General features: G+C 49.4%; 1 protein-coding gene across 1 annotated transcript in view; it reads right to left on the bottom strand.

The window, feature by feature from the left end:
* Positions 1-1,996: 1,996 nt before the first annotated feature.
* Positions 1,997-11,794, bottom strand: part of LOC105537026 (liver carboxylesterase 1-like) — a gene marked incomplete at its 3' end in the record, with an annotated part of 36,662 nt that continues 26,864 nt past the window's right edge. Inside the window, exons 4-8 of the mRNA XM_011976508.1 lie at positions 11,652-11,785; positions 9,236-9,389; positions 8,257-8,364; positions 4,827-4,931; positions 1,997-2,035 (exon numbers count right to left, since the gene is read on the bottom strand). Coding sequence (XP_011831898.1) covers positions 1,997-2,035; positions 4,827-4,931; positions 8,257-8,364; positions 9,236-9,389; positions 11,652-11,785 — 540 coding nt within the window. The remainder of the gene's footprint in view (positions 2,036-4,826; positions 4,932-8,256; positions 8,365-9,235; positions 9,390-11,651; positions 11,786-11,794) is intronic.

The following is an 11,794-nucleotide window of genomic DNA, read 5'->3' as shown; positions in this document are numbered from 1 at the left end:
TTGAGAAGCTCTCCAGGAAGGTCTGACCTGGGAGGCCAGCAAGAGGAGCAACCCCTCTGGAAGGAGATGCAGGGCAGGATACATGGAGGAGGCGCTGCCCGCCTGCGGTGGGCTCTGGGGAGTGAATGATATTGACAGGTGAGGAAAGGAGTGAGAATTTCTAAACAGTGGGAATTGCATGAGCAAAAGGACACAGGTGTCACTGTGCAGGGTCAATTCCAGAAACACCCAAGAGTTCTGGGCTTGGAGAAATGCCATGTGGCAAAGTCTAGAGGGAGGGACAGGTGCAGAGCCTACCTTCTGCACCGTCTGGCACACAGTGTGCATGCAGGTGTGCTTTGAAGGCCTAACTCCATGGAGGGAAGGGGATGTGTCTCATAAGGAAGGCCAGGCTTTTAAGAAGTGGGGGTGACATACTCTAACTCTGTTAAGGAAGGCGAGTCTGGCTGCACAAAGAGACATGGAAATGGCGATGGAAGGTGAAGTAGAAGATATAAAAGTTGAGGCAAGAGACAGGAGCAGCCCGGTTGGGCAGCAGCCATGTGGAAGACTCCCATCAGCAACAATGACAAGTGATTGCCACTGTTCATTCAGAGTTTTCAATTGCCTGCCCTGTATGGGCATGACCTTGCTTGTGTCAGAAAACTCAGGGTATCCTCCAATCCCCTCTCTTTCTCGCTCGCTGCATCCTGTCCATCAGCAAATCCTCTCAGCTATTCCTTCCAAGATATCCAGACTCCAACCACTCCTCCCATCCCCACTGCCACAGCTCTGTCTAAGCAGCCAGGAGCCCTTGCCTGGATTATGGCAATGCAGTGGCCGCCCAGTTGGTCAACTGCATCCACTCTGCCCCTTTCCTACAGTCTATTTGAACACCAGAGGCAGAGACCTTTGTGAGGTCTAAGATCATGTGACTCCTCTGTTCAAAACCTCCAAAGGCTTCCCATCTTGCTCTGAAGCCAAATCCAAGTACTTTGAATGATCCCTCTCCCACCACCCATTAACCTCTTTAGCCTCAAGCCAGTCTATCCGCACACTCGGTCCTGTCCAGCCAAACTGACCACTTCCATCAGGGCCTTTGCAGTGGCTATTCCCTCTGCCTGGAATAGGCTTCTCCAGGTTTCCTGACAGCTGACTTCCCGCCTTCTCCAGAGCTTGGCTCAAATGCCACCTTCTCACTGACCCATTCCCTAATCCTGCTACTTCAATTGAAACCCCCCACAAACTCTATCCCCTAATGTTGCACACCATCAAACAGAATACACACTTGATTTGCTTTTCTATTGCACTCTCCCTGCACTGTAATGGAGGGTCCCAAGAGGGCAGGGAATCTTTCTTGTTTCACTTCTTTATCCCCAGCTCCTAAACAAGTCCTGGCACATCATGAAGTGTTTATTAAGTCTTTGCTGAATGAATCTCATGTACTCCTCCCAAGACCTTTTAAGGACAGTGCTGTGACTTCCAGGGAGGCAGCATAGAGGACAGGATTGTAAGATGCTGCAGAGGTGATGTCACCAGAAACAGTCAACCCACTGGGAGGTGGGGGTGGGGGTGAGGAGATCGGGAAGATATGTTGGAGTTTCCTGTGTGCTGGGAGGAGGCGAGTGTCCTTGGACTGAGATTCAGGCTTCCCCTCTCCATGCCTAATCATCCCTGCTATCTCTGCTTCCTGATAGTGGAAGGTTCTGGTTCAGCCTCCTCCCATAGTGTCATTTTGGGGAGCGGAAAATGTAAAAAAGAAGTGGAGTGGGCAGAGTCCATTCCACGCAGAGGTGAAGCCTGGGAGCACTGGACTGGGAGTCAGGAAAATGGGTTCCAGGCCTGCCGCTAGTCTTCCTGGCTGTGTTACCCAGGTGAGTCACTACGCCTCTCTGGGCCTCAGCAACAAATACACAGGAGTTACTATAATTACCCGAGAGAGGATTCTTTCACTCTTAATTGGAGCTTAAAGGTGCTAAGACTCAAAACCTGTAATTGAGAAACAAAAGGTCCTTACCTCTCTGGGGTCTCCATGTAAATCCAGAGAGAAGAATTTCTGTGAAGACAAAGGCAGAGGATGTGGGTTAGAGGCTTCCCAGGAGAACACTGAGCTGGGTGACTGGGGCAACAGAGGTGTCAGGTTCTCCCTTCTGGTGCCAAGCTGGCTGGACCGAAAGGAAGTGGGCAGGACCCCGGCTCTGCTGGGCCTGAGCACAGGGTGAAGGCATAGCAGGGAGGGGTGGGCACAAGCATGGGAAGGATGTCCTGGGGACTCCGAGCCAGAGTCGATGGAGCTCTGGAGAGGAAGCCCACTCATTGAGGCTGACTGGCTCCCCATCCTTCTCCTATTCTTCTTCCCCTGGAAAGAACCCATCAATTCTCCTTCGGAGACGTCCTTCTTCCCCTATCACTCCATGAATTCAGATATCTATATGTGACCTGGTGTGCTCCATCTCCCTGAACATGGATATTAGTTCAGGGATGGGCATACACCCATGTCAATCCAATAGAGTATACCCCAAAACTTTTGCAGGAATTGTTTAGAAACAGATTTTTAAAGTAATAGAACATTAGTGCCATTGTCTTTAACCTTCCCAGGAGACATATCTGCCTAAGAGTGAAGCCAGCACAGAGATGTGCAAATCTGAAGGATAGAGAATGGTAGATTTTCAACAATATCCTGTGATCATCTGGATCCAGCCATACCTGAAGGCATCAATCGGGAGATTTTCAGTTTACACGAGAATGCTATTGCAACACATTTCTTTTTCTGTTCAAGGCACTTGGGGGAGTTTCCTCATCTCCCATTAGAAAGCCCAGACTCATACAAGCTCGCTGAGACTCATCCTGCCCCATGCTTCTCTTTGGTATGTGTTCACCAAGATTGCGGTGACTGTAGTGTTGCACTGCAGTTCCCAGATCTGACCTGTGCTCAGGGCGTAACCAGTGCAGGTTCCTCCATTAAGGATTATAGTCCCACTAGCCAGAAGCGTGTGTGTGTGTGTGTGTGTGTGTGTCTATGTGTGTCTCTTTGTGTGTGTGCCTGTGTGTGTTTCTGTGTGTGTGTGTCTATGTGTGTGTGTCTGTGTGTCTATATGTGTGTGTACAGAGTGGGTAATCATGGAGGCGCTTTCACAGGGTCTCAGAAAAACTCAAAAAGATGTCCCAGGATCTTAGGGATGGGTTACCCAAAGACTCAATTCTTCCCTTTTAAGCTGGGTCCTGTGACACCACATGCAGAATTGCTGGGATATTTTCCTCCTTCCAGGCATTAGAAAACAGGTGTGTTTTAATTCCTTGAATAGTTTGGTCACTTAGAGCCTGAACCAAGACCTAAGCCCCAAGAACACATTGGATTCAACCCATGGAAACACAAGGAGAGTCCAGTGGTAGAGGCTGGCCCTGAGTCCCAGGAGTAGCCTCAGGTCCCAGGATAGAATCCAGGCATCAGGCTACCCTTGAACTTGGAATTCAAACTATTCCCCCTCAAAGGCAATAGTCTGCAATGTCCCTGGGTGCTGTGTCCTCTGGATGTTTCTCCTGCTGGGCTTCCCTGTGATGAGAGACTGCCATGGCCGTCCATCAATCCTAAAGGTCCACAAGTCCTAATATGTGTGGATGGCAGTGGTGGCAGAAGATACTCTAGAGGCGCAGTTGTGGGTTCTGGGTCCCACAGTGTTGCTTCTGTGACTGATTTGAACTGTGACATGGGGCAATTACAAAATTCATCTGTCTTTGTTACCTCTATTAAAATGGGCACAATGATCTCAAAGCTGAATTTTTCAAGAAAGATAAGGTGGAATCAGGGTTAAGGGCATGAACTCCCGAATTCCACTGTCTGGTCTCAAACCCCGCTCCTCCACTTTCCCTGTGAAGCATCCCTGATGACTATAATGAATGCTTCCCCTCTGTGCTGCCACCATACTCAACCTGCGAAGTATGTGAATGTGTTTCTCTTTGGATAGTTCCCTGTGAGCAGGGAGTATATCCCCGTCATGTCTGTTTCACTACCACTAACACCCACCCCTATATACTGAGCATGGATGGATGGATGGATCAATGGAGGGATGGATGGAGTTGGTCAATGCATGGAGTACAGTTGAATTGGATGGACGCATTAATAGATGGGTGAAAACAAGTGGATAGGTAATAACTGGATTGTTGGTTTTGAAGGAATGGGTGATGGAGTGAAGATATAAGGTGGCTGGATGATCCATGAATGGTGGATGGATTGAAAATAGATAAATAAAAAGTTATGAACAAGCTGATATTAGATTGATAAAAAGATGTCAGTGAATTTGGATGAATTAGTGAACAGATAGATGGATAAGAAGATCATAGTAGATGGATTAATGATTGAGTGGACAGATGACTATCTTAGAAAGACAACTGAGTCAGAGTCTCAGAAAATCTAGAAAACTGGACCACCACCAGGTCTAATACAGACAGTTTCTAAGTCAACAAAGATAAATTGTGACGTCTTTCTGAAAATCTTTGAGCTTAATATCTCCATCCTCCAAATTCAGGATGATGGTGTCCCCAGGGAATATGTACTGTTTAGTTTCTCAAAAATACATCTGAAAACAAGAATGGCAAAATATTAAATTTTGGTCAAATATTAAATTTGGCCAATTTTTTATCATGTTATTTTTGGACCTTTTTTTTTTTTTTTAAATTTGTGCCATTTTACAATAAAAAAGGACAAATTACATTCCCCATTCAGATACTGACACTCTTGAGAGTTGACAAGTTGTCCAGGTAACTGTCCCAGGGAAAGAGTATGGCTGAAATGAAGAAGTCTGGCACCAAGTTTGCAGGGTTTGGGCTACAGGAATGGGCACACCTACCATTTTCAATGTCGTCTCCAAGAGCTCCTCTTCCGTCTTCTGTCGCAGGCAGTGAACCATGACAGCTGAGGTGATGGTTTGACACCCAGCAGCGATAGCAATTTTCTGCAAAGATCACAGGCAGTGGTAGAGTTCAAGAGCAACGTCCCTTCCCTCCATCAATGTGGAAAGTGGTGTTCTACCCCAAGCCCACCTTGTACAAGTGGCAGGGGGCAGCAGAAGATACTGTAGACCCACGGGTGTGGGTTCCAGGTCCCACAGAGTGTTGCCTCTCTTACTAATCTCAATTGTAATATGGGTCAATTATGTAATCTCTCATCTCTGCTACCTTATCTCCATTGCAATGGACGTAATGATCTCAAGCTGAATGTGTCAAGAAAGACGAGGTAGAACTGGGGTAGAGAGCATGGAATCCTGAATTTCCTTGTCTGCCTTCAAATCCTGGCTGCTCCACTTACCAGCCATTAGGCCGCAGGCAGTCCACCTGATTTCTTTGGGCCTTGGTTTCTCCACCCATGGATGGGAATAATGACTGCACCTACCTCATGAGTTAATACATGTGGGAGAGTGCCATGTCTCCCACACAATAAACACGTGCAGAATTGCAGGAGGCCTAGATAAGACGATTCACACAGAGGCACTTCAGGAGGTAGCGAATGTGCTTTAAAGGTGAGTTCTAAAGATAAACACGATGTCTTCCCTTATAAGACATAGTCGGGGTTTCTCAGCTGAGTGAGGCGTCTGTGGCACAGTCAGGAGTTTCCAGTGGCACATTTGTGTACTAGAGTCACAAGCAGTAATCAAGCATGACTCTTTAGGGCACCGGTTGGTAATGTGCCCATCAAAGGCCTAATAGTAAATATTTGAGGCTTTGTGGGCCACGTGGTCTGTGCTGCAACTTCAACACTGCTGTTGACATGAAACACAGCCATAGACATGAGGTAAATGAATGGGTGTCACTGTGTTCAAAGAAAACTTTATGGACATTGAAATTTGAATTTCATGTAATTTTATGGTTCATGACATATTATTCTTCTTTTGATTCCTTTGATTAAATATTATTCTTCTTTTGATTCCTTTCAATCATCAAAAAATTTTAAATAAACATCCTTAGCTCAAGGGCCACGCAGGCATAGATCCAGATGTGGCCATGAGTGACGGTCTGTTCACCTTTGTCCTAAGTCAAGCCACAGAGCAACACCAATTAATGCACCAAGAACCTCTTTCTATCTTTAAAAAAATGTAAAAAATATAAAAATAAAAAAGCTGTCCTGAGAGAGAGGCTCCCTTCTTCCTGTCCTGGGGATTGGAGTCCACCTGACCAGCACACTCTGGTTTCCTTCTTTTCTAAGGGTCCAGGGACATCTAAGCAAAGACAGGACAGTGAGCCTCTCTCCTAAGTGACCTGGAATTGGGGCGGAGAGCTGCTAATGTAAACATGCTCATTTTTCACAACAGAAAAGACAGCCTGACTACTTTCTGGAACCAAAGGAGAGTCCTTAAGCTTAGGGGCAGATAGGGTGCTCATGCAGACTGGAAGCAAAGTACAGCCAGAAAGAAGGGCACAGAGGGAAAGCAGGCAGGCTCCATGGTGGGGAGGCAGGGCAAGTGCACAGGCCCCCAGAGCCTGGTGCAGGATCTGGGACAGAATCAATGCCCAGGGTGTTTCTCGAGTAAATAAACAGGGAACGGGAGAAGTAGAGGGCAAGAGAGAGAGAAAGATATTCAGAGAGAGAGAGAGGAAAAAGAGTAAGAGAGTCTAGGATTCCCATTATTGTGTAATTTCTGTTTCCTGTTTTTTCACAAAGCTCAGCCTCATCCCAGACCTCTATTTCCTTCAAAAATTAATTCTACTTTTATAAAGAAGATTTTGAGACAAGGTCTTGCTTTGTCATCCAGGCTGGAGTACCGCGGTGCAAACACAGTTCACTGCAGCCTAGACCTCCAGGGCTCAGGTGATCCTCCCTCTTCAGCCGCCCATGTAGATGGGCCCACAGGTTTGCACCACCATGCCCAGCTTAATATTCTTTTTTTTTGTAGAGACAGGGTCTCATTTTGTTGCCCTGGCTGGTCGCAAACTCCTGGGCTCAAGCAATCCTTCTGCTTCGGCCTCCCAAATTGCAGGGATTACAGGCATGAGCCACCACACCAGGCTAATGCTCCTTCTTGACTTAAGTCAGGTCAATGGGCAACTGCTGCTTATAACCAATGAATTCTTAAAAAGTTCTCAAAAATTCTAAAAATTCTTGGCATCCCCATTTTCTCTCCTCCTATGTACTAGCCCTTTAAATTTGGATGTTGTCCTCCAACAAGCTTTCATATCTACCGAAATCCTCCAAGTCACTGGCTCCAGTGGGGAATCCTCGGCCTAGGTCTGGATTCCCATTGATCACCTCTCCCTTTGGCTTCCAACCATTCTCCAGACGATGACAAAATCCTTGCCAGGGTCCTGTGCATTGTGGCCCCTGCCAACGTCCCCGCTCTCAGGACTTACCATGCTCCCCTTGCTCTCCCTGCGCTGGCCCCGTCGACCCTGTCTCTCTCTCTCCCTCGTGATTGGGATGCGGCCTCCTGCCACAGGACACCCGCACTTGCTGCTCCCACTCCCCACTCCCTGGACATTCCTTGCTCCTGACTCATTGGTCACTTTTCCGGCAAGCCTTCTCTGGTAACCTCTTCCTGACCCGGGACTCACTGCTCTCTTTAGATTCTGCTGTGGCAGCAAGTACCTCACCTTCACGGCTCCTGTCATAAGTGACGCTTTGTAATTGTGTCATTCTGTAACTACTTATCTATTCCCTACATTATAGCAGAAGCTTGGGGAGGCGTTAGGTGTTTGGCTAGAATGCAGAGCCACAAAAGGCCATATAGTGTCCACATTTCCTCAACACAGACATCTGGTTTTGAGCCAAACAATGACCTCTGCACATCTCTTGTTTTTGCCTTCACTTATTCACCTAGTTTTGTTGTGTGAACAAATGAATCAACCAGTGAATTCTCCAGGAACCAACCCTGGTGATCAGGCGCTCAGTGTGGAATTCCTCCAGGCCGACAGCCCACAAGTGGGTCCACAGGACTCAGACCCTGAGAGACACAAGACACCATCACTGCCCAACATGGCACCAGGCCCTGGCACATAGGAGGAGTGTGGGCACTGACAGGGCACTGTACTGCCTGCTGGGCCATGAGCTGGAGTCCCAGCTCTGCCCTGATCACCTGCTGCCCTTGGCAAATCCCTTCCAAGCCCTGTGTCGGTTTGCCCGGCTGTGAAACTGGGATGCTGATCAAGGTGTCTCCTCGCCCTTCCTGCTCAGCCATTGGTGTCTCAGTGATTGTAGGAGAACATTAGCTAGAACCCACCGCAAGAGAGACCCCTGAGGATTCAGGAGCACAGAGCCAAGGGGGTGGGGGTATCCAGCGGGAGACCTACCTCAGCCAAGGGCTTGACATCACCTTTCTTCACCAGAACAGCAGTGAGGGCCACGCCACTCTCAGAAATGGCCCGGTGGAAGAGATTCTTTGCCAATGGAGACAAAACCTGAGAGCAGAGTGGAGGGGAGGAGAGTCCATGCTCAGGGGTAGGGTCAGCGACTTGCTCGCTCTCCCAGGCTGCATCAAACCACACTATAAAACCGACACAGGATTGAAGAATCCAGGAGTGGGCTGACCCTCTGCCCACCTTGAGGCAGGCGGAAGGCTTCCTACAGCTCCTGGCACCTCTCATCTGGTTTTTCATCCCAGCTCCCCCAGTATCTCCCGCACCCAATCCCCCACCCCAGCAGGACCCCTCACACCCCCAGATTGTGTCTGTGTCCCACAACCTCTGCCCCATCCCTCCCCATCCCCGGCTCCATCCCTCCTTCCTCTAGCCCGCCTCCCCTAGCCCACCCGGCCCCACAGTCGCAGAGACTGTTGCCTCCTTCTTGGGCATGGACCAGCCATCAGACCACCCCAGAGGAATCCCCAGCCTGCTCAGTGTCCATGTCCCCTCCACACGTAGTTCTGGTTTAAGCTAAACAATGGTTTCTGTCCACCTCTCGTCTTTGCCTGCCCTTACTCATAATTTATGCCTATCCCTACTTCCCAAGAGAAGCGAAGTGAGTGGGAAGGAGAGAGAGAAAGAGAGAGAGAGCTCAACCAAGCTAGAAGAGGGGAATGCCACCATTGTAGGCTGCAACTAGAGATTCATATGGCTCCCGGACACTAAGCTGAGATCTGAGCTTCCTGGGGGCCAAGGAGAGCTTAGTCTTTAGCTTTCCACCCCCTAATGTTGGGCAGTGAGTAGCGTCAGTCCTGAAACCAGGTATCAGGGTAATCAGAGGTGTGCATAGCTGGATTGACAGGTGTCTAAAAGGTCTCATCAGCATCATATCAAGCATGGGGTTGGTCCTGGTGCAAGAAGCACTCACAAGAACAGAGACACTTTCTCCTCCTGCTGACTCTCCAAAGATGGTCACAGAGCCTGGGTTCCCTCCAAAGCTGGCAATGTTGTCCTGGACCCAGTGCAGGGCAGCCAGCTGGTCCAGGTGACCCCAGTTCCCTCGGCTGTGTTCATCCCCTGTGCTGTAAGGAAGAGAACAGGTTGAGGGTGGGGAGCAGAGATGTCATGGCAGGACCTTCAGGACTAGAGATGGGGCTGGGGGCTCTCAGGGAGCCTTTAAGAATAAGACTGGGCTTCAGCATCTCTGAGACCCTGCTTTTATTCGTACAGCATTGTGGTGATGTATGGTTCTACATTCACTCAACTGGCAACTATTTACTGAGCATCTACTGTATGCCTGACACTATCCTATGAACTAGAGCACATCTGAGAGCAAAACAGGCAAAACTTGTGATGACACAAAGCTCCCAGTACAGATCACAAGCAGATAAACAGATCTATAGAGAGAATATAATGATGTCAGGTAGTCAAAGTGCATTGAGGTAAATACAATGGAATAAGGAAAAAAAACAGGAGTGGGACAGGGGATGCCATTTCAGATGGCAATCAGGGAAGGCTTTTTGGAGGCAGTGGCATTTGAGGTGTTGGTGACAAAGATCCTCATAAAACAAGCACAACAAGTACATGAGCCTTGCAAATATCCAGAGAAAGAAATTTCAGACAGAAGATAAAGCAAGTGCAAAGATCCTGGGGCCCAGTGAAAGAAAGTGTGAATCAGGAGGTACAGCTAGAGAGGGCCCTGGGGCCTGGCAAGAACTTTGGCTGTCATCGTAAGGAACATGGGAAGCCGCTGCAGGGTTTTGTGCAGAGGCATTGCATGATTCAACGTACATGTTAAGTGATCACTCTCGGTACTGTGCAACTCAGCCTCAGGATAAAAGTGGCAGGAATCTGAAAGTAAGTGTTAGGATCATAATCAAGGTGAGAGACAGAGAGCTTTGGTTGGGGTAGGAGCCAGGGAAGATTGCAAAGTAGTGGATTCTGAAGGTGGAGCCAAGAGGATTGTGAGAAAAGAGAGAGTCCAGGCTGCCCGTGAGGGCTTCTCCTGAGCCCCTGGGCGGATGCAGCAGCAGCAGCTGAGTGGAGGCGCGGTGGGAGGAGCAGGGGGTCTCTGTTGTGGAGGGGCAGTGGGAGTCAAGGATTCAGCTTGTCCCTGGGAAGAGTAGGGGGCCCTTTAGACAGCCAGGGGCAGGGAGAAGGCAGTGAGTGACGCCTGCGGGATTCAAAGGTGAAGTGGGCTGGAAACAGGGGCTCTGGGCTGCTCCCTGGGATCACTGGGAATTAGTAGGGAGGGAGAGGGAGACAAGAGAGGCCTGTGGACAGGGGGAGTTGGGGACCAGGAAAGGGCTGGGAAGGAAGCATGTCACAGAGGCTGAGCGGCCATCTGCTGCTGCTAGGAGGTCCTGTGAAGTTGGGTGGAGAGCAGGGGGCGGTCATGGGTGACCACGAGGAGACCAGCCGAGTGGCATGGTCAGGAAGAAACCTGACTGGCATGGGTGGAGGAGATACACGGAGGAGAGGAAGTGGAGAGAGATCATGAAGCAGCCTTACTGTAATGGGGAGCAGCGACACAGGCTGTGGCTGAAAGGGATGAAGATGATACTGCCAAGACTGGCCTGGGATGTCTTGCTGACGGGTAGACCAGAACCTATCCTCCATCTCCCTAGGCCTTCTCATCAGTGAGTGGAATCCCTCCCACAGCCCTCCTATCACTCACTCGGGATTAGGGTGCTGGGATGTTAATCCTTAGTAAAGGTTTATAGTAATTGCACCTTGAAGGAGATCTGACTCTTGTCCCCATGGAGACCTGATGGGGAAGACTCCATCCTTGCTTCCTGCACTTGCCAGATTTCAAGCAGAAAATGGGGTGAGGTGGCTGTAATAGTCCTCCAGGAAGGGGTCAGATGCTCCCACACCCCACCATTTGCAGCCCCCATTTCTTTCCCCACAACATGCTCTGAGCTCCCTCTGTGACTCTGCCCCTTCCCTCCTTTCCATGAGAAGTCAGATGTGTCAACCTTCAAGGGCTATGTTGCTTGCTAAGTGTCATGACAGAGAAATTTAACGTGCTAGAGAAACATAGGTGAAGAAGAGATGAGTCTTTCAGTGGAGGTAACTGGGGGTTGGGTCTTGCAGGATGAAGAGGAGTTCTTCAGGTAGAGTTAGCATTCCAGGCAGAGGGAGCAGCACATGCAAAAGCTCAGAGGTAAACAGACGAGTGTGACTGGGGAGTGAGAGGGTAGGTAGTGTCCAATTATGATGAGGCTTGGATGCCTTACTGTGGAACCTAGCTAAGGTCCCCTGAGGTCTGGCATGACCAGAGCTGGGTCCCAGCATCCTCGTGTTGGGGGCCAAAGTGCAGTGAGGAGAGTCTCATTTCTTACCTGAAGAATCCCCAGATGCCCAGGCGGTATTGAATGGTCACCACCACCACGTTTTCATGGGCAGCAAGGGCCAGCCCATCATAGGTTGATGCTGCACCCACCACCAGCCCCCCTCCGTGGATCCACACCATCACCTGGGCAGG

Source organism: Mandrillus leucophaeus, unplaced genomic scaffold, assembly GCF_000951045.1.
Source record: "Mandrillus leucophaeus isolate KB7577 unplaced genomic scaffold, Mleu.le_1.0 Scaffold1673, whole genome shotgun sequence".
NCBI lineage: Eukaryota > Metazoa > Chordata > Mammalia > Primates > Cercopithecidae > Mandrillus > Mandrillus leucophaeus.
This window is presented reverse-complemented; position numbering and strand designations above follow the sequence as displayed.